At 40.5% G+C, this 22,500-nt stretch overlaps 1 protein-coding gene across 1 annotated transcript in view; it reads right to left on the reverse strand.

Annotated features, from left to right (window-relative positions):
• Positions 1-22,500, reverse strand: part of ELP1 (elongator acetyltransferase complex subunit 1) — a 1,639,125-nt gene that overhangs the window by 847,750 nt on the left and 768,875 nt on the right. The window contains exons 17-18 of the mRNA XM_044060975.1: positions 11,680-11,733; positions 11,493-11,598 (exon numbers count right to left, since the gene is read on the reverse strand). Of these exons, the coding sequence (XP_043916910.1) occupies positions 11,493-11,598; positions 11,680-11,733 (160 nt within the window). The remainder of the gene's footprint in view (positions 1-11,492; positions 11,599-11,679; positions 11,734-22,500) is intronic.

Raw genomic sequence — 22,500 nt, forward strand, 5'->3', positions numbered from 1 at the left:
AATATCCACATAATTTGGAGATTCAATAATGGCTCCCAGTTTGCAGTCATCTGCAAACTTTGCTAGCCAGAGTCCCTTAGTGTTGGCCTGTACCTTCAGAGAAGTAGATGCCAAACAAGAGCGGTCCCAGGACTGAACCCTGAGGTACTCCTCTTGTCACTTGTCTGGAGCTGGATTTGGAGTCGGCTACTTTTACAGTGTGGGTTCTGTCAGTAAGCCAGTTGGCAACCCATCGAGTGATGTAGGGATTAATGCCCAGCTTAGTAAGTTTATCTATAATTCCAGAGTGGGGTATGGTGTCGAAGGCCTTGGCGAGGTCCAGATAGGCTGTGTGGACCACCTTACCTTTGTCCACAGCTCTGGAGACTGATTTGAAGAAGTCTATCAGGTTCAGGAGACAAGATCGGCCCTTCACAAACTGAAACTGCGTGGGTTCCAGTGTTTGAAGGTTACCAATGTCTTTGTTTATAAGTTCCATGATAATATGTTCCATGGCCTTGCAGATCAGGCTCGTCAGACTGATGGGGTGGTAGTTCCTGGGATCCAAGGTGGATCCCCCCCTTGTAGAGTGGGATAACTGTAGCTGTGCACCACTCAGTGAATCGAGGTGAGGCTATGATTAAACATGACACTTAGGTGAGGTGCCAGTTCATTTTGTAGTTCACGTAGTACACAGCCTGGGATGTCATCTGGTCCCATGGATGCTGTACTCTTAGCTTTAAAGAGTGCATTTTCTTACCTGTGTGGCTGTTATTACTGGAATTTGGCAATCTTTCGGGGGTTAAAGTTTGCACTGAATTGATCTGCCAGGATATTGGCAATATCCTTGGGATCAGTATATTTAACGCCATTCTGTTGTAGCTCAGAACAGATCTGAGCATTGCCATTTAGATTCTTGACATAGCTATAGAATGCTTTGTGGTTGTCTTTGGAATCTTTGGCAATTTTATTTTTGTAACTAGCTTTGGAGGATTTTATGAGGGATCTCATCTTCTTACTCAGGCTGGTAAGGGAGTTTTTTGCATCCTGGGATTTTACGCTTTCCTGCAACAGTTTCTTCCTTTTGTTGTAAAGTTTGTTTATGGCAAGGGGCCACCAGATTGACTTCCCTTTTTTGGAGGAGAGCGTCTTGGTTCTATTGGGGATGGCACGATTCATGCACAAGTGGATGTGCTCATACAGTGCCTTAGGGTATGATTCAGCAGTCAAACTTTCAGGTCCTGTCTGCATGGGTGTCATGAAGTTTGTCACTTCTGACTTGAGTAGCATGAAGTTGGCTTTGGAGAAGTTTTTTACGGAGGTTTCCTTGATGGGTGAAGGGTGGGATGTGGATGTCAAGGGTCATTAGCTTATGGTCAGACCTGACCAACAAGGGGGTAGCCATAGGTGTGGAGCATCGATTTCCCATGTTGGTAATGACCAGGTCTAGGATATTGGAGCCCCTGGTGGGACTAAGGCTTAGTTGATCCAGGGCATTGGAATTTATGAATTCCAAGAACTGTTGGGCAAAGGTATTGGTACACGAGTAGTTTACCCAGTTAACGGCAGGGTAGTTGAAATCACCCAGTATTAGGGTGTTTGGTTGTATCTTAACATTTTCCAGTATGTTTAGAAAGGTGTAGTGAGAATCTTAGGACATGGTGGGGGATCTATAGCAAGCTACAGTTTGGATTGCAGTCTTACCTAGTGTTAGTTGCACCTGGAGAATTTCAGACGCATTGTGTTGGGCGACTAGCCTGGTGTTGTGAATATCCTTGGTGAATATGGACACTCCTCCATCTTTAGTGTTTCGGTCCTGGTTTGGTGGCCTAAAAGTGTGGTAAGAGTTGTAGCCTGGTATTGCAGGGGTGCTCTCTGGAGCCTTGAACCAGGTCTCAGTTACTGCACAGATATCAGTGTTCTCCACTTTTACAAGTGCCACAAGAGAGTGCATTTTGAGGTTTAGACTTCTAGCATTGAGTAGCATTACCTTCAGATTTTGCATGCTTGTACCTGTTAAGGTGGTGGTTTTGTCCTTTGAACTTTGCCTAAAAAAGGCACTATAGGGGTGGCAAGAGCCTTAGCCAGTAACCTGAATCCCAGGGGAGGCAGGTGCAGACCATCTCTGGCAAAGCATCGTGGTCTGTCGATCATGTCGTCCCAGGCAGACAGATACTGGATCCCCTTTGAATGACACCAGATGTAACTGTATGGGACTGCAGCTTGCAGATCCTGTGAAAAGAAGTGATAACCAGTAGTAGAATGTCATTTAAGACTGATGAACCTCAGCGCTGCGAAACCACATGCCCCAATGAAGGCTGGCTGAGTCAGTGAATTAAACAGATCAAATCCTGAGTTCTTCACAGAAGGGTAAATATGTTGGACCAATTTAAGGGGCTGCTTAAACAGCTGGTACTGGATAAAAGTTCCGTTGTTCACAAGATCTTCGTGTGCACTGATGCCAGAAATGTGCACCCTGACTTGAAATAATCGAGGCCAGAGTCAGTCAAGTGCATAACATAAATAATCTAGAAACCAACCAGCCTAAGTCTCATGGGTGTGAGGCTTTCTGGCAACTTATATCACCTCTGAGATTCCCCATGGAATATCCAACCAGTAGTAGTTGACCAAAATGAGAAGTCAGATCCTGGGATGGTGCTGGCTGTCTACCCAATCAAAGGAACTTCTTAGCTTGTACTTGGAAAGTTTCCTTCATTGCCACAGGCCCAATAACCAGAAACCATTTCCTTCTCAGTTGCCACACAACAAAACAATGAGTTTACCTTTCTTAGCTAATAGCTGTGAATAGGCGTGACATAAGATGTAATGGAGTAAAGGTATACAGTAGTACTCTTTGACAAAAGAGACGGAAAAAGGGAAAGAGTGAAGGCATCCATGATCAAATCCTGATGTCTTGCTGAAGTGAGCAGACTAGAGGAAAGAGCTACATTCTACCATGTCATAAACAAGTTGACCTCTGGGATGCACCACTCCTGGAATTACTTGAATAGACAGGATTCTTGAATCCTCAGTTCCAGGAGGTGAATGCAACTGCAGCTAACAACTGCAAATGCAGATTACATTCTCCCACAATGCGCACTGCTGTTGAAGCCCTGATGATGACCCATTGTACGACCTCAATGTCTTTCTGCATAGGGAATATAAGAATATTTCTCCCAGTCTGTTTTCGTTATTACATCACAGTCTGGAGTATGAGGGTCTCTTTCTTGACTGCCCCCTCCATAACATTTAGATGAAGGAAGACCATCCAAACTGCCAAGTGGCTTATATAAAGACCCTTTTCTGTGGGGTTATTTTCTCTGAAATGCAGTGGAGTCATGGACAAAGTCTTCAGCTTGCCTCTGATCATCTCTCATGAGGACATGGGATGGGTTCACCTGCTTGAAGGAAGGCCTGCACTGAGGCTGGTGAAAATTCTCCACCCCTCCAAAATAAAAAAAAAGAAAAAAAGAAAAAAAACAACCTGTGATTGCATGATGGTTTTGTATCCACTGACACCTCGACATTTACTTCACTTCCCCATCCACTGGCATGAAGACAGAATTGTGAAAATCAGGAAAGTCCACAAAGGCTCAAACAGGGACAGAAGGTTCTAAGCACAGCCCCTCAACTGTGTCCTCTCCCTGGTTTCAAAGATACAAGTTGGGTCCTCTTTACTGCAGAAATTTCTAGAACTGAAGAGTGTATAGTTCCACTCCGATGCATGGAATTTGCCTAGTTTGACTCAGAAAGGAATTCAAGTCCTCCCTGAATCAGACTAGGAGGGACTCCAAGTTTACAGAGACCTACAGGCTCTTCAGCCACTTAAGACAAGAATGTTATCAGAAAGTCTACTGATGGAGCAACTACAGTCCATTCATCAAGGTAAGGGAATGAACAGAATTCTCAAGACATCTGCCATCATAGCTAGCATCTTGACAAACACAGCATACAAAGGAAAAATAGGCAGCACTCTGCAATGAAAGTGATGTTCACCAATGACAGGCTACGGGAGTCTGCTGCAGTGACTTCAGACCCACAGATTTTCCAAAAGGCATCCATTTTGTCCAATACTGCCATCCAGGTGCCTTTTCAGGGCACAAGCCAACTCTCCCAGAGTTTCACCATTTGGAACACAGCATACTTAATGTGCTCATTACATTTATTAAGGTCCAAGAGGGGAAGGATGTCTCTTTTCCCCTTCAGTGCAAGCAAACAATCAAAACATAATGTTCTCCCTCTCTGAAGGAGAAATAGGCTATATAGTTCATCTGAGGATTACAGGCTTGACCTGTTCCAAGAGTTTTGTGAGTGGAGCTGTTTCTGTGGGGGGGGGGGGGGGGGCCTTAGAAAAGACTTGGCCAATAATGGCCACATTCAGAACTCACCACCTCTGGGTGGCTGATCATTAAAGCCAGTGGAAATTCAGAAAACTCACTCTGCACTGACGGTTCTAAATAACAGTTAAAATGAAATTACTGAGCTACCTTTCTTGAAGATTCAAAGGCACAATTGGAGTGGCTTACACTACTGGAATTTTAGAGGGTTTCCTTATTTTATGAAAATGCTGCTGCTTCAAAGAGAACTAGGTGGCATGCAAAACAATGAGAGGGCCACAGAGGCCAGCACAGATACATTTTCACAATGGCTGACCCCTGCGTCTTCTTTTGCAGTCCTTAAACTCGGTTTCTAAGGCTGTTAAAAAGAGAGATCAGCTCAGAAAAGGTAACCTAATATGAATTTCCTGAGCCCCCCCCCAACACTGGACAGCTTCAGCCACAACACCTGGCAAAGGCACATTTCTAAGCTTGTTACCCTGGCAACAGCATCAGCATGGTAAAAATTACAGCGGGTAACATGGAAGACCATCCCAGAGTCAATGAAGTCTATCAGCTTTTCCAGAGGGGAATTCACTAGGAAAGCATAGAACCGCCACATGGGAAGCATGGTGTCTTTCAAATAATATCGCTCCCTCACAGTTCTAGGGTTCAAGGTTCAGTCCTGCCCCCCCCCCCCCCGACTCCACTCACTATATAAAGTTTGCAAGTTGTTTCTGTGTCTAAGTGGATTCACGTAGGGTGCTCTTGTTTCCAGCCAACTCTCAAAAACATGCTGCTTGACCAGCTATACTAAATTGTTTACATACAGTATTTACTTCCCCTTATGGCTGGGTCATGGATGAAAATGGTTCATATGCCAAACTCATTTGCCCACTTACTCAGTTACATAAAATCAAACAAATGTGAACAAGGAAGAGATACTTAGGTCCAAGGATGGCAGAAGAGAAAACCTTATCTACATTGTCCAAAGCCTTATCAGCTGGTAGGGTATTGTGGTCTCTCTGGGACTTGTACTGAACTAGAAAATCACAAAGACATCTGCCCTGTGGTTATTACAGAGAATGTTAACCCCACTAAGTCTAAGAGAGTGCCAATGTCTTTTTGGGAGTAAATGAAGCTGAATCTAGCTGCTTCAGGCTGCATGTATGGCATCCTTTGGAGGAGATTCTACAGATATGAGTGACCCAAGCTTCCGCTTCATTGCAATTCAGATATGTGTAAATGCAGTCATCATAATGTTTGCCAAAGAACAGCTGTGGGGGGGGGGGTCATTATTCTTATTCATCTTAAGAGAAAATGTAACAGATAGCTATTACGGGACTCCTCCATGGTGGCCCAACGCCTGGGATTATCTTCATTCCATTCCATTTTGAAAGTTTTTCCTCAGATATCCCCATACTGTTTGCTTATTTATACACAAACATAATGGATTATGTTTTGGCCCATTTTCATTGAACACCAGAGAGGATAAGCTCCAGTACATAAATTAATAACACCTACAGTGAAGACAAATAATGCAGGAAAACAATGTACAGGTAACATAGTCTGTAGCAGAAGGCAAAACTATTACAACTAATTAAGAAAACATTCTAGAATTAGACACTCAGAAAGCTTCCATCATCGTGGAAGAAATACTTTAAGACACATCAGAATGGTGCAGTATATTTAAAGGTTAGTGAAGAAAAGAAGCATAGTAGTTTGCAGTTTCAAACTAATAAGACAGGATCTGCATTGCTAGATCATACTCCTGACAAGTCAATGAAAAAAATGAACACATTAGGAGAAAGTCATGGTCAGCTGTCTGTCAGATGCCAGGATCCACCATATAATGCATGCACTAAAGTCTGTCAACAACAGGTACTGTTACGACTCTGTCACAGTCCATGTTGCTGCGAACTACTTGAGATGTACCTCTCTGGACTATATGAAGAGAGAGACATGACTGAGCTCTCAGACAGGTATGTCCTTAGCCTTAAGCAGTATTTTACCTTAATCTAGAATGAAGCCTCAATACAAACAGATAATGACTGACTTCGATAATTGGCTTAGTTTTTGGTGTCATTCTAAATGGATCAGTATCGGTCAGGCTGGGATGACATGATCGACAGACCTCAATGCTTTGCCAGAGATGGTCTTCATCTGTCACCCCTGGGATTTTGGCTCTTGCCACCTCTATAATTCCTTTTTTAGACAGAGTCACACAGACAAAACTCCTGATGTAAAGCTACCAGCCAAAAACAACCTCAAGGTCATGGTGCTAAACACAAAAGGTCTCAACATGAAACTACACTCACTGGAAACAGTCCTCACCCTGGAGGACGCAGACATTTATGCAGTCACGGTGACCTGGTTCAAGGCTGTGGAGAGCATCCCAGCCATATTGGGTTACACTCCTTCCACATGTTCAGACCACAAACTGAAGGCAAGAAAACTAAAAGGGGCAGTGCATCAATATTCTTCAAGGGTAAATACACCTCCAGATTGGTAAACAGTATGACGCCATAGAGATACTTCAGGTGCAATTGTACAATTAACTGTTGGTAGGGCACCTATTCAAGTCCTTGCCAGCTACAGAACCCCCTCCATGAATCAGGATACCCATTCTGCCTGCTTGGATCAATTTGAGTCTACCAAGCTACATCCTAACACCATGATTTTGGTCAACTTTAACTACCCTACCATTAACTGGGTGAATTACTCATGCTCAAACTCACTTGCCTAGAGGTTCCTCAACTTTGTCAAGTCCAGTGCCCTGGAAAAGTTGGTTGACACCCCCACCAGGGGCGCCAACATCCTGGACCTGGTGTTTACAAATATGGGAGACCACTGTAGCTCCCCCACTGTGAGTTCATCCTTGGTGAGATGTGACCACAAATCAATCTCATTTGAGGTAATTATCACACCTGACCCTCCCCTAGCAGCAACTACACTAAAAAACATCTCCAAAGCAGATTATAACCTCTTACAGGATGGTATAAATAGCTTCACTGCACCTCTTCCCTCAGACAAAACTTGTAACTATGTCAAACTCTACACCAATGATCTACACAAGCACCTGTATAACTGCACTGACTCGGCAGTACTTGCTAGGACCAAAAAAAAGCTCTTCAAGGAAAAGCAAACCTGCCTGGTGGACACCCACCATTAACAGGCTTTACAATAAAAGGAAGAAACTACTGTCCAAGAGTAAGGAGGAGTGGGCTCTAAACTGGAGACAGTCCCTCCTCTGCTTAAATAAGCAAGTAAGACTTCTTGTGAAGTCCTCCAAGGCAAACTACGAATCCAAGTTAGCTTCCTCAACCAAGGACAACCAAAAAGTGTTCTGTAGTTACATCCGTAACCAAAAAAGTAAGGCTCAGGTTTGCGCCAAACTGGTAATTTATGGTAATACATACACAGAGCCGATGGACATAGCTAACCTGTTGGCCAACAGGTTCAATGAAAACTTCATTACCCTGTCCCTGCCACATGTACTTCATGACAACCCTTTCACCTATCCCCTACCTTGCAACTCTAAAGAGCATGTCGCAACCGTCCTCTCTAAGGCCAAAAACACACATCAATGGGACCTGATAACATCCCAGCCTGCATCCTACATGGGCTCAAACAAAAATTAGCATCACCATTGGCTACTCTTTTCAATCATAGTCTAAGCACTGACTTCATCCTGGCTGAATGGAAAACAGCCACTGTTATCCCCCTGCACAAAGGTGGTGCTTCTATTGACCCCAGGAACTACAGACCTATTAGCCTGACTAACCTTACCTGCAAGGCCACTGACAGAATCCTCATGGACCTTATCAACAAAGATATAGGTAATCTCCAAACACTAGTTCCTACCCTGTTTGGATTTGTCAAGGGGAGATCATGCTTGCTAAACCAGGTGGACTTCTTCGAAGCAGTCACAAGGGCCCTAGACGAGGGGAAATCTGTGCATACAGCCTACCTACACCTGGCCAAGGTGTTTGACACTTGTCACTCACTCAGGCATCACTGACAAACCCTGCTTGATAGACATCAACCCATGTATCATAAGGTCACTTGCAAAATGGCTCTCTGATAAAACCCATTCAGTCAAAATAGGGGAATCCACCTTCAACAGCTGACCCATTACCAGTGGTGTTTCACAGGGACCTCTACTGTTTGGAATCTATTTCTCCAAAGTACAAGGTAAAACCAGGGGACTGCGGCTGACAAAGTTTGCTGACGACTGCAAAATGGATGCGGTCATAGTATCTCCAAACTTTGTCAACTCTTACTCAAACGACTTGGTGCGAAATTCATGGCCTCAAACTCGATGCAAAAAAATGTATTATCATCCCTTTCAGCAAGAATAATATTCCCGCAAATTACCACATAAATGGCAATACCCTAAGTACACATTCAATAGTGAGAGATCTGGGCACTCAGGTTGAGAGCAACCCTGCCTTTGATCACCATGTCTTCACAACGGTAAGAAGGGCATTCTATATGGCTCACCTCATAAGTAAGGGCATTGCCTTGAGAAAAAGTGAAGTTATCACCTCCCTGTGCTCTTCACCCATTAGGCCAATAATGGAGTACAACGCCCCTTTTGGCATGTACCTTACCAAGCAACTACAGCAATTAGAGAGACCACAAAGGTTCCTCACAAAGAAAATTCAAGGTCTTCAGCAGCTGTCGTATGTGGATCTGCTGAAATCACTGTCACTTTATTCTGTTTTATACAGACTACTCAGAAGTGATCTCTGCCTTGCATATGAGGCAATCTCTAAGCCCGCTTTATTGGAAATGCTGCAAACACACAAGTCAAATGGCACACGGGTTACTCGCTCTAAAGACCTAATCCCTCCGAGCTACACACTCTAGGGACCTAAACCTTGTCACCACAATAAACAGGACATGCTGGAGGGATAGATTATTCCTGTCCCAGAGACTTCCCATACTCTGGAACAGGCTACCCATCTATGTCAAGCAAAGTTCTTCATTAGCACTCCAAGAAAAATATTGATGAGTGGATGGAAAATAGGAAATGCACTCCAGGGATCACTTCTGTGTCTCTGCTCGACAGTGTCACACGAAAATAACTTTCTTGGGTGGCGTACGCCAGGGAACCTTGTTGGCTAGGCTTACGTAGGCCCTTGGGCCGGAAGCCTAGTACCTACCTATGAACCTGGTATGTGGATCAACAGAACCTGCTGGAAGGACAGATTCATCTTTCAGAGGTTACCCCACCTTTGGAATAGACTCCCACTCACATCAAACAGAGCACCTCACTGGCCCTCTTCCAACACAATTTGGACGACTGGATGGGTAACTGTAAATTCACCCTGGGGGTTCGACCTGTGTCCCTCTTGGACAGAGGCAATAGGTACTGATCACGGTAATAAGGGTAAAATTTGTCTAGGCTTGAAAGAGCCCTCAGGCCATTAGCATAGTAGCCTCCTATGATCCTATGTTGTAAAAAATTGCTTGTAGAGCTTTTTGCTGTATTGCTGAATAAAATAAATAGATTATAGGGCTGTGTGAAAGTTCAGACTAGCAGTATAATGGCTAATTGATAAAATAAAAAAAAAAACAGCAACATAGGTCACTTTAAGGGTATTTGAAAGCTGGTAGCTGTCTGAGAAAATAAGTACAGGTGATAATTTCAAACATCTGTATAAATTATCATGAAAAACAGGGTTCTGATTATAGAACCTTATATCATTTGCAGGTAAATGAATCTTTAAAATACTGACAGAGTACCTTTTTAAAGCTGTTTACACTGGCCAAGCAAGGAATTTCAGAGGTCACTTTGTTCCACAAATGTCCTGTTTAGTTTTTAAATACAGCATCATGGCATCTGTTACTCTATTTGGTGTTTTTTAAATTATTTATTTATCCCCTGCTGCCTGCCAAGCATCAGCCGAGCTGCACCAACAGCCAACTGATCCATTCATTCTCCGTTCAACAGGGGAGAAAGAACCAGTAGTCAGAGGCAATCATACTAGCAGCTATCAGTTTTGTTGGCAAGCCCAAAATCCTAATCCCTGGTTGTTGATGTAGCATGCAAGGACCCTGCAATGTCCCCCTTCTAATAGGAGGATATGCACTCCTGGACACACCTTTTCCAGGAAGTCTCATCCGAAGGAATGTCAAACTAGAGAAGGTGCTCAATTCCATTATAGTAACAGCCACAAAAGCTCTAGAAGTCAGATCAGAAGGCGGATATCAGTTTTTAGAAATACCTCCATGCATAAGGAAATAAATGCCACAGCAAACTTTATGACAAACATCACAGAATAAATATGGGCGTTCTCCCTATCCAGAACATGTCAGCAAACTCTGAAACAAGTTAACTTATAAGATGCATCACAAAAAATAGCACATTTACTATAACATAAAATAATTTGCACATACAATGGAACTGGCAAGTGTGATGTCAGTATCTTATCCCTTGTTACTGAAATAGAGCTCCAGGTACCTTTATTGGCTACGCACCAACTTGTAGATTATCTGCAATATCGTACTTTTAATTAATATCAGAAAGTAATGTTGTTTAATGTGCTGCTTCATTGTTAGTTCTCTCTGTAGGCCTCTGGAGCTCAAACAGAAGTTAAATCAGCCAAGTTTATACATGGTTTTCTGTTTGATATGCAATTCGGAAATCCCTCTATGGCTCAGCAGCATACACTCTTAATGCACATGTAACACATAATTATCACTTTAAAAATTACTGAGTATCATACAAATTTTAATTTAGTTTACTGACTTTATCTCATTTGCTGACATGTCATATGTTAGGGCATTTGTATGCCCTCAGTTGCTATCATCTGACCCTTAAGCACAGACATTGTAACTATGCTCACAAATAATCTTTGAAATCCACACTGTATCAAATTAGTATTAACAGTGTCACATTGGATGAAGTCTTATAAACAGCTCAGTAGACGTCCTTGATGGGCATTGACATTATGTACCTCTCAAAATGGGGTTTGCCAGTTGGACATGTCAACAATGTAAAATAACAAAGTAATAGAAGTACAAGAATAAATGCCAAAGATTCTTCAAATGATAAACACTTCCCCAAACTGAACAAAATGAACTGTTTCACCCTCATTTTTTAATTATGTTGGATAATAAAGCTTGTCATTGTCATGTCTTCTACAACACAGCTTAAGCACTTGTCCTACAGTCTCTTTCCAGTCTTACCTTTTATTGAAGTATCTCTCAAATTCAAACAGTGGCACACATGAGAATGTGATGTAACCAATAGAAATTCTTCATAAAGGATAAAGGATGAAATATTGGTGGCAACCTACAAGGGGAAGGAAACAAAACACAGTATTTCAAGTGTTTCAGAAAACAGAACTAAAAATGTTGCAAAGCAAGAAAATACCTTGGCATCATTCACGTAAAGATGAGAGCGATCAGTCAGACCCAAGACTGCAACCTGCACAGAAACAAGGAACATCAGTTTCAGAATTAATCACTATACTGTACAAATGTATTTAGTATAGCTGAAATCAGTCAGATCTATGGCACAAATGTATATCCACCAATGACACTAACTACATTGAACGCCACCAGCTTTATGCTATTTCTCAGAATTTCTTACTCAAAAAAAAAGCAAACCTCTAATACTGACAAAATACTGAATGATGTATGTGTACATTAGTTTACAAGGTAAGAAAATAGTACTACAAATCAGCAATCAATAGTATCTAACTCTGCCCCACAAAAAAAAGAAAAACAGCAGCAGACTGTAATGGTGTACTGGTTGAAAAAAAAGAGACAAATCCTGACAAGAAAGTAATCAACCATAGCAGCTGTGGGGAAGGTGAAGTATAATCAGCAAAGCAGGTCACAAGAATACTGCAGGATTCAGTACTAAATCCTACTCTTTACAAAACCTGCACCTGAAATTACAGCTAATACATATGATATATTGAACCTCTGTACAAATACAAAGATGAGACCACTAGTAACATACTGCTGGAGGAGTACTGGACTGCAAGAAGTCAGATCATGTCACTAGTTGGGAAACTTAACAAACGATGTGTAACACCAAAAAGTGCATGAGCATGTACTGTAGGAAGACCTTAAATGGAAAATCCAACAATTTAGAGTACTGGTGAAAAAAGCAGGGTAAAACTAAATACATTAGTTACTCTGGCATCTTCCATAACTCCAGATCTCCAGGGCCTGAAATCATAGGGGAATTCACAAAATACACTCATCCATTCACCAGAGGCCACACTTTACAAATTTACAAACTTCCTTCTGGGTCCTTCTCTTCTTTCAGGGAGGAGCTACTGTTTCAGCAATGTTAAATGAACAATATAACATGAGTAGTTAACAACATAACTACCAGCTCTTTCCTGCAAATTCACTGGGTAAGAAATCACCTAAAATCCTTTTCAATGTTCTTGACGTAGGTTTTTAAGTTTTTTTTTTCTCCCAAGAAAGTCTTTTTGTCTGTCTACACTGATTCAAGATATATTTTCACTGTTTTCAAATGAAATCAGATATGAGGGAAGTAAATACTGTGGGAAGAAATAGCCATGGAATTGTTATGGCTAGGCTTGTATAGGCCCTAGGGCCGATAACCTAGTACCAACCTATGAATCTATGAGCCCTTTCCCCAAACACATAATGGAAAAAAGATGACGTGTGAAGTATGTCTTTTGCTTAGGATAGGAATATGTTCTTGACAACTCCTCATTCTGCCATTCAGAATGCTGACGTTTTCACATTATGAGAAACATAAAACAATGACACACTCCTTAACATTGTACCCAAAATATTTTAAGGACAAAGATAAGCAGTTCCTCTTGTTTATCAATCAGTACATAGCTCTTCATGAAAAGAGAGCAACAGCTTTTTACTTATGGATCTACTGACTAACAGAGCAATCAAGTGATCAAAGATTGCGGTCAGTGGGATGTTTGCAGCAAATGCATAGGAACAGTCCAGGTTATTTTATTTATTTGAATATGTCAGTTATGGTAGAGCTATCATTCACAGTCTTTTTTTTTTCAAACTCATCCAAAGAACACTGACTGCTAAATGACTTATTCACTCACAGGGCAGACAGATGGAGGCAGAACAAGCATTATGGGTTCAGGTAAGTGGATCAACCTTTTCTCCATTAGTTTTGATGAGCTGTCTGTCTAACTTTTCATTAAGACTCTCAATCAGGGTTTGGTGTTAGCACCTGTTTTAAATTGGCTGAACAACACCTCTTTCAAAAACTAGGTCTACTTTGTATTCCCAACATGTGACCTACTAAACGCACTGTCCCAACATCTTATACGTGTACTGCTATACAAATGCAAACATAATTTACGAAAGTGTTTTTGCAAGGGGTCATGTGGGGGTCCCTGCTCGGGTCTATGTTTAGCCATCAAATGGAACTTCCATCAAATGGCTGAACATCGAGCCTTATCCATCGAATTGCTCATTCAGTGAACATTCATTTCAATGGGGAAAGCAACTCGTTGGCCGCCACTTCCCCGTGTGCCCCACTGCAGTATTTCAAATCCACCCCCTAACTATATATACCAACTCCGAGACCGCACTGCAGTGAAGAAAAGGGCAGAGAGGGAAGTGGTGGCCAACTAGTTACTTTCACCATCGATGAAATGAATGTTCGCTGAATGAATGTTCAATGGAAGCTCCATCTGATGGCGGAACATAGACTCTCTCTGCTCCCATCCCCCAATCTGTATACCTACTGCTGCTAAAGTCACACCACTACAAAGAAAAAAGGGGAAATATATTTTTTCTTTTCTCAAAGTTGCAGTGATCATAAAGGTTGCATATGTAGAGATGGGGGCATAGCCCCTCTTGAAAAGGATCTTTACTATCACATTACAGTTAATTAAACAAGTACAACAAGCTGTGAAGTGGCAGTGAGATCATCAGTAGCAGAGCTGGATTCTATATTTGGCCTTGATAATGTCAAGTATACCCAGGAAAACTAACTGAGGATTTCTGCCAAAGGGTGCTGTTATAGGCCTCAATAACAGAGTTTTCCACTCAAGCTGGAGGTAAGGAGGGATGGTCCCTCTTCCTCTTGGACTTCTACTGAATCTTATCAGCCTGTTTCCCGGCCTGGATTCCATGAACTAAACACAGCAGTGTCCTGCCTTACCCCCACTCAAAGGCTAGCTTCCTCATATGTTCCGCAGAGTTCTACAATTCAGGAGGGAACATTTGGATACTTGCCAAAACATTCTATGGTCCTTCTCTCTCTAATAAGAGCCAGGAGAAGAATGTTTCAGGACAAACCAGTTGGTTCAATGAGGAAAGACAAGTGCAAGAAAAATAGGATGCCTGAGCATACAGCATGTGGCACAGACAACATGCAACTAGAGGCAATTTTTCCACAATATAAGACAGTGGACTTTAAGAAGCCTACTTCACTCAGCTGTCGAGGCTGTAACCACAAAACGGCATCTCAATTGTTAATTGGAGGCTCAGTGATGACTGAATAGCAAACGTAATGCTATCATGTCACTTAAGTGATGAGAGAGAGAGATCATAACACTGAATAGCAAACGTAATGCTATCATGTCACTTAAGTGATGAGAGAGAGAGATCACAACACTATGTAGTCTGCCTTGTAGGTACTGTTGCATTCTATCTTCCCACCATCCCTACAAACCCCTTACTCTTTTTTTCCACCAATCTCATGACCTCTTGAATGCTTCTGTGGATTCCCTGCCCATGGTACATTTCAGTAGTCTATTCCATCAAACAACACTCTCTGCGAACAAAAGTAATTTCACAAATCAAGAGGGTATTTGTTCCTGCAATCTGCTGCCCATGTCTACTCCTTCCCCTTCTGTCCTTTCTATTCAGAATGACCCCTCATGTCTCCATAATGAGATTGTATGCACCATTAATATGTTCCCCCTTTGTCCCTTCTTTTAAGTGAAATGAGTGCTTGGCTCCTCTACCCTCTGGGCATACTCCTCCTCCTTAATCCCACAGATCTCTCTGGTGGTGGAGTGGGGACTGGATGGAGAGATGATTAAACAAGCAAGCAAAGAACAGTGGTATTGCTGGAATTGAATTCATCCTCAAGTCTTAGTGAATACTTTCACGAGGTGGACTCTGTTTTTACAAAATATCACCAACGCAATACTGATATACAGACTTTATTTCAGCATATATCATAGACAGAAGTAGGTTAAAAACTCCCAATTCTGTTAGACACAGTGGTGCCAGGACTTCAAAAAATGACAGCACAGAATCCTCAAGACACAGAAACATTCTTACAATGGGGCTAGGCTAGACTCAGGTGGAGGGATGGCCCTCACTCGGGTGTAGAAGGAAGTGGCAGACCACAAAAAACGACTTGCCAAAAAGAGCCATAAAGATGATAGAGTGGACTACTGAAGGTAAGAAAACCCCTTGGTGGTCATTCCAATGTGAAAAGCCGGACATCCTGAACAAACACAAATGTATACTACACCCCTGGTTTGACAATTATATCTCCCTTTTAAATTAATAGTATATGAAGGTTCAACTAACATAATAAAAGGGCCTTCCATAATGTAACAACAAAAGTTACAATGTCCACATTTATACATTCCAGTAGGTTTACTGGAGCAGGTGTTAACACCCACAGTCTTAGTGTCATCATTTTGTAAAAGAGTCTTGAAATTAAAATTATTTCTATAAACAAACCTAGGAGTACTCCCCAAAATATCAAATAATTCTTTACTCCCTTGTAACACTTTCCAATTATTGCTAATAATTGACAGTTATTGTCCACTGTCATATCTAAAACATAAGTCAGCCTTCTTTCTTCACCTCCAACTTCTCCATTTCCAGAACCCTTATCATCTTTATTAAAATAATGTCTTAAAAAGGTGGAAAGGAAGAATCTCTGTTTTTCCATAATTTCCTTTTCTAACTGCTCTAAGAAACCTTTTTCATACCCCCTAATTAAAAATAAGTTAGTAATAAGGTTGAATTTCTCCTTTAAAACTGGGTCAATTGGAATGTTTTAATGTGATTGGGATGAGATTATTTAGACTGACTGAATTTTATATTTTGATGAAATCTTTTCTGACGAAAGTGGGTAATAAACTGAGTGGACACTAGTACAGTGTTGTTATTTCACCTTGCTGACTTTGGCTGTACGAGGTTTTTGTTTGTTCTTTTTTTCCTTGAGTTTGTGATGTTGGTTTAATATATATATATATATATATATATATATATATATATATATATATATATATATATATATATATATATATTTTTTTTTTTTTTTGTTATAATGGAAGAAGCCCAGAATTTCTGGCTAGAAGATATTCAAAAAGATTAAGAGAGACGTTAGCGAAAAGAAAAATACTAGTGCAAAAAAACTGTCAAAAGCTTCAAATGCAAATTTCTGTTCATTAATACAACACAGTCATGAAAAACACTACATAAACCAAGACACTTTGGGCTGTTTGGAAAAAGAAATGACTGAAGAAGTGCAAACATATAAAAAACAAAACCAAGAGAGTTTTGAAAGGTATAAAAGAAACATGGACATGGGAAAGAGAGAACTGATATGGTGCAATATTTATGCAAAGGAGAAAGCCAAACTAATCAATACAAAAAAGCACCTCCAAAGATATTTGAAGAAAAACACAAGCAAAGGCATCCAGATATGGAAAATTTCACAATACAAAAATAAGATCACAAGGGGGAATGCAGAACAGAAGATTAAATGAAAGCTGAAGTTATGGAATACCTGCAAAGTGAAGAATTTAATTAGAAAGTCTAACACAGGTTATGTCACAGCATGATGGAACAATGAGTTCTCACATTAAGGAGAAACAGGTAGAACAGTAAGCATCTGATCACTTGCCACATGAAAATACTCTGGAGCCTTCAGTAGAGACTAGTACAAAAATTAATTTGGAGTTTAACAACAAGGGAAGGAACAGGAAATGACAACTCTGATGCAGTCAATGTTGTGAAGTAAAAAGCCAGTGAGTCCCCATACGAAAGGGAAATGGATGACACAGGATATAGCTGAACAGAATATGTCACAGGAAGATGTTTTGGAACTTTCTGTAGAATGCTCGAAGGAAACAGAGAATAAAGAATGTGACCTCACTTTAGAAGAAAAAGGGAAGAGTTGCTTGATTTAGAGATGGATAGATATATTAAGATCGATGAAAGAAATAAGATTACAGAAAGTCAATAAGACCAAGAATGTCAGAAGTCTGATAAAACAAATGAACACGGTAATCAAGACTATTAACAGAAATTCACAATGATACAACAGAAATAAATATGATATCTTACTGTGCAGCAAAATTAACAGATAAAGTCTTACCACAAAAATATAAGGCAATAAGGAGAAGGACAGGAAGAAATCATATGCCTTCATGGAAATATCAAACAGAGAAAACTATATAGCAATTAAGATAAGAACTGTCACTGTTATGATCAACAAAATACTTAAAAAGATGGACTTGAAAAAAGCAATGCACAGTATTAGCACAGGTGGGGAGCTATTGTGCACTTTTCCAAATACTAAACTAGGCATGCAGATAAATATAAAGGAAGAGTACAAAATAATCCATGCATTGATAATTCAAAAATTTCTATAGGGAGTTGGGAAACAAAGCAAAAGGAATAGAAACACCACCAAAAAAAGAAGAAATATTTATAAAGACCCTGTGGAACATAACAAAGATGCTATATGGATAGAAGAAGCAAAAAAAAAACAGTAAAAAGTTTGAATGCACAGGATATGAAATGGGATGAAGTAACGGCTAGACAGATGTACTACCCACCTTCTGGCTAAAAGTATAACATCGTTACACAAGGATTTACCCCTCGAGTAAGAACTACATATATGTACACCAAGAACACACACCAACTAGGTTAACAGGAAAAATGATACTCCTCCTTAACAGTCAACTTGCAAGCTACCCTAAAAACTATAGACCAGTAACCTGCCTTCCAGTGTATAAACTATACACTGGAATTGATGCCAGCAGAGTTTATAGTCATCTATTAGAAAACTTAATCACGTCAACAGAACAAAGCATCATTTGTTGTTAAATAAAGCCATAATGGAGAATTACAAAAAAGGGAATACTAAGTATGTCATGGACAGACTACAGAAATACATTTGACAGCATCCTACATTCATGGATAAAGAGTAGCTTACAAATGTATAAGATATATACCACACTGATGAATTATATTACAGTGACTATGAAACATACTTTGCAGCTAAGTCACGATAAAGGACAAATTATTATCCCTGGGATAAAAATTCAAAGGGGGATATTCCAGTGTGACTCTGTCAACACTGCTCTTTTGTCTTGCCCTTAAATGTTAAGCTGTCTTACTTAACAGCGAAGTGTAAAGACTTATCTTCTTTTTGTAGATGATTTGAAACTGTATAGTTCATCAGAAGAGGAGCTGAAGGGACAACTGCAAGTGGTCAAAACTTTCACAGATGATAAAAGAATGTCATTTGGTCTTGATAAATATGTAAATGCAAATTTGAAGCAGGAAATCTGCAGTATCAAAAAATATCAGTCTGGGACAGGAATATGATATAAAAGACCTTGATCACGACAGAATTTATAAATATTTGGGAACCGATGAAGGATTGACAAAAAACAAGAACAAATGCGAAAAAAACACTTAGTAAGGAATATTTTAGAAGACTAAAATTAATACTGAAAACAGCCCTGACATCTAGGAACAAAGTCCAAGCTATAAACCAATTTTCTCTTCCTGTCTACCTTACAGTTTGGGGGGTGACTGACTGACCCAAAGGGTACTGGATCAGATGGACAGGAAAACAAGAAAAATGTTTCATGCTTATCAAATTATTTATAAAAATTAGTGTATACCAAGATTATGTATTCCCTGTTATGAAGGGCCTCCTTGAAATTAATTACATGTACATATCTGCAATCATAGGACTGCATACATATCGACTGGCTAACAAGATCCAAACACAATGAAAGTTTTAAAACATGAGGAGAGCAAGTCTAAGATGACATTTTGGCTTAGTTTAGCAGAAACACACTGGTGTCAAGTGGGAATGGAAATCAAACCAGAAATAGACAAAAATCATGCAGCAACTGAAGCTGTCAAAAAACAAAAAACAAAAGAAAGAATGTAAGGTAAAGGATCACATGAAAAGGTGAGAAATGTGGAATAAACATAACTATAGTTGCAAGTACAGCAAATGCCTGAAACAACCTCATGTTGATTGGGACATGAAGCAGGAATGGTTAAGTAGAGGTGAAGTTAAACCAAACGCGAAAGGTTAATATTGGCAACTCAGGATAATGAACTACGTGCTCAGTTTACAAAGTCCATTGAACATACCTGAGAAGCAGACAAATGCAGGGCCTGTAAAACTGAACTGGGAACAGACACACATCTCGTTGCTGGGTGTTATACATTAATGGCAGAGGGCCTATATACTGAAAAACAATAATGTGGCAAGAATATTGCCCGGGGGGATTATGCAAACTTTACAATATTGAAAAAGCTCAGAAGCACTGGAAACATGAACCACAAAACCATTACAAAGAATGATGAAGTTTATATCACATGGGAACACACATTACCAACAGTTTTAAAAAAATAGATGTGAGAAAACCAGATATGGTAGTCCATGAAAAGAAGACATAATTATCATTGGCCACTGAAAATGATATACCCAGTGATTACAGTGTCTTACGTACAGAGACTTAAAGTCATAGAATACCAGGATTTGTAGGCAGAATTGAGGGCAATGTGGAAGAAGGATACCCAAACAGTTCCAATAGTAGTAGGCACAATGGGTCTCACAAAGAAGAATTTACAGTCTTATTAGATATGCTACCAGTAACTCCTTATGAATTGCAGGAGGAGTCGATTGTGGGTGCTGCAAAGAGCAATTCTGACTAACATCAAAGACTGAAACAATACTAATTTCATGAACTTCAACCATACTTTGGCTTGGGAATGGGGTCATTTCCCATCATGGTATTAGACACCCAAAAGATATGGAGAAATTAAACGGATAGCTTTCTTACAATTTTTCCCCAGCAATATGATGGCCATTTCCTTGTATAGCTTCCAGAGCTGCCCACAGCATTCAAGGTATGGTCTGACAAAAGCCTGTGAAGAGGAACCATTACCTCTTTACTTCTGGAATCTACCTCCCTGAGGATACAACCCCATATTCATTCTGTTGCTGCCACTGCCCCCTCACTCTACACTTTATAACTCAGTCTAGGAGTGATCAACAACCCCAGATCATCTTTCCGCTATATTACCACCAGTTCTTCTCCCCCCAGCTGACACTTCCCTCTAAGGTTATTCTGACCCAATTTCAAAACTTTGCATTTGTTTGCAATGAACTTCAACTGTCAGCTTTCTGCCAGTTTTCATCCTTTCAAATCCTTCACTAGACTCTTTGCTAATCATCATCCATTGCTGCTCCTATATTCATAACAGCAGCAAAAATGTAGATTCTGTTTTCTACTTCCCCAGATATGAGTGTGAAAAAAATTCCATGTGGTAATTAACTAGTAACTTCTTTAACTTCCCAACATTATCCCCCTCACATTTTACCCCACCGTCATATGCAGCTATCCAGTTTCTCAGTACCAGGCTAGCCCTACCCCCATCCCTCCAGCTTTCCTATATCCTAGAGAAGGAGTCAAATGCCTTGCCAAAGTCCAGTGGCACTATGTCCTACCAATTTCTCCTAAAAGCCAGCCATAAAACTGGATCATGTCTGATATCCACTCCTTCTTGATGCCAATCAAAGTTAGATTCTGAAATGGAGATTGCTGTCTCTACAACTATTAGTCTTCCCCCTCACAAATTTCTCCATGACTTCCCCCTGCCACTGATATTAAGTGAAAAGGACTGTAGTTGAATAAAATTCTTCAGCTCCTTCCTTTGTGTAAGGGCACTACAACTGCTGTTCTGCAATCATCTGGTACTTTTTCACTACTCAGAGAGCTGCTGAAGACCTCCATGAGGGGAAATGCTAACAAACAGGGTATTTCTGAGGACTCTGGGAAGCAGCCCATCTGGTCCTTGTGCTTTATCCTCAATAACTGCAGCCAATTCCCACTGAATCTCCTCCTTTGTTTTTCTGTTTGCAGTTCTAACCATACTGCCTTGCCTCTCTCTTCCAGCACAGAACACTCTCCCTGGTTTTCTTTATGAAAATTGAAATAAAGTAAGCATTCAGTACCTCTGCATTTTCCCTATTGTCTGTGATCTTGCTACTCATCCTAGCCAGGTCTATTCTTCCTATCTTTTTTCTATGTACCTAATAAAAGTTCTAGTTTCCCCTTCTTTATCCTTCCTGCTATCCCCTTTCAACCTTACCCTTTGCTCCCATTACTTATCATTGTTGCCTTTTCACACTGTGCCTCATGCCCCTCACCATCCCATTCTTTCCTACTCTTGTATGCACTTTTGCCCTAAGTGCTACTTGCATATTCCTCTGCAGACACAGTAGCTTTCTCTTCTTTTTGTTTTTTTTCTTATCTCTTTTATTCAATGCTCTGAGTGCCCTACCCCTGATTGAAGTAAAGTGTATGAGGCACTTTGTGCCTTAGAAGATGCTCATTCTGGCAGAATGAGACTCCAGTAAAAGTGTTATATTCTTTGCTCTCTTCAGTTCTTCAAGCAAGGTTGCCCCACAAGACATGCAGTTTCAGAAGGCTTAATAATACTAATAATTGTTCTAACCATTAACCCCACTGATTATAGTCGCTTTTCAGAGGTGACCGAGGAGCAATGTCTGGTAAAGTGAATTACTCAGAGTCACACAGCAGGTAAATGGAAGCTGTAAGAAGCAAACCCAGGAGCACTGCAGGGTATAGGTCTTGCAGCACATAGTCTTAAGACTCTGCACCAAAACGGTAGTGCTGGTAATAACACTACTATAATAAACAAATTCAGAAACATTTGCAGCTTATAACAACTGGATACAATTCCCAACAGCTGAAAGGAAAGAAGGAAGTTTTAATCTTACAGTGACATGTCCTTAAGTATATGCTGTTATGCTAAGTGTAGAAAACAGCGCGTATGCTGTATCTTTAAGAAGTGTTTCAAGGAATGAATGTGCATACAGATATCATCACATGCTGATCTCAGTGCCATTTTGAGAGTGCAGCCAGGCAGCGAGCATGTATGCATGTAATACTAGTTTGTATACAAGTTTACC

This window comes from Protopterus annectens, chromosome 2.part0 (genome assembly GCF_019279795.1).
Source record: "Protopterus annectens isolate FY-2018-M chromosome 2.part0, PAN1.0, whole genome shotgun sequence".
Lineage (NCBI taxonomy): Eukaryota > Metazoa > Chordata > Ceratodontiformes > Protopteridae > Protopterus > Protopterus annectens.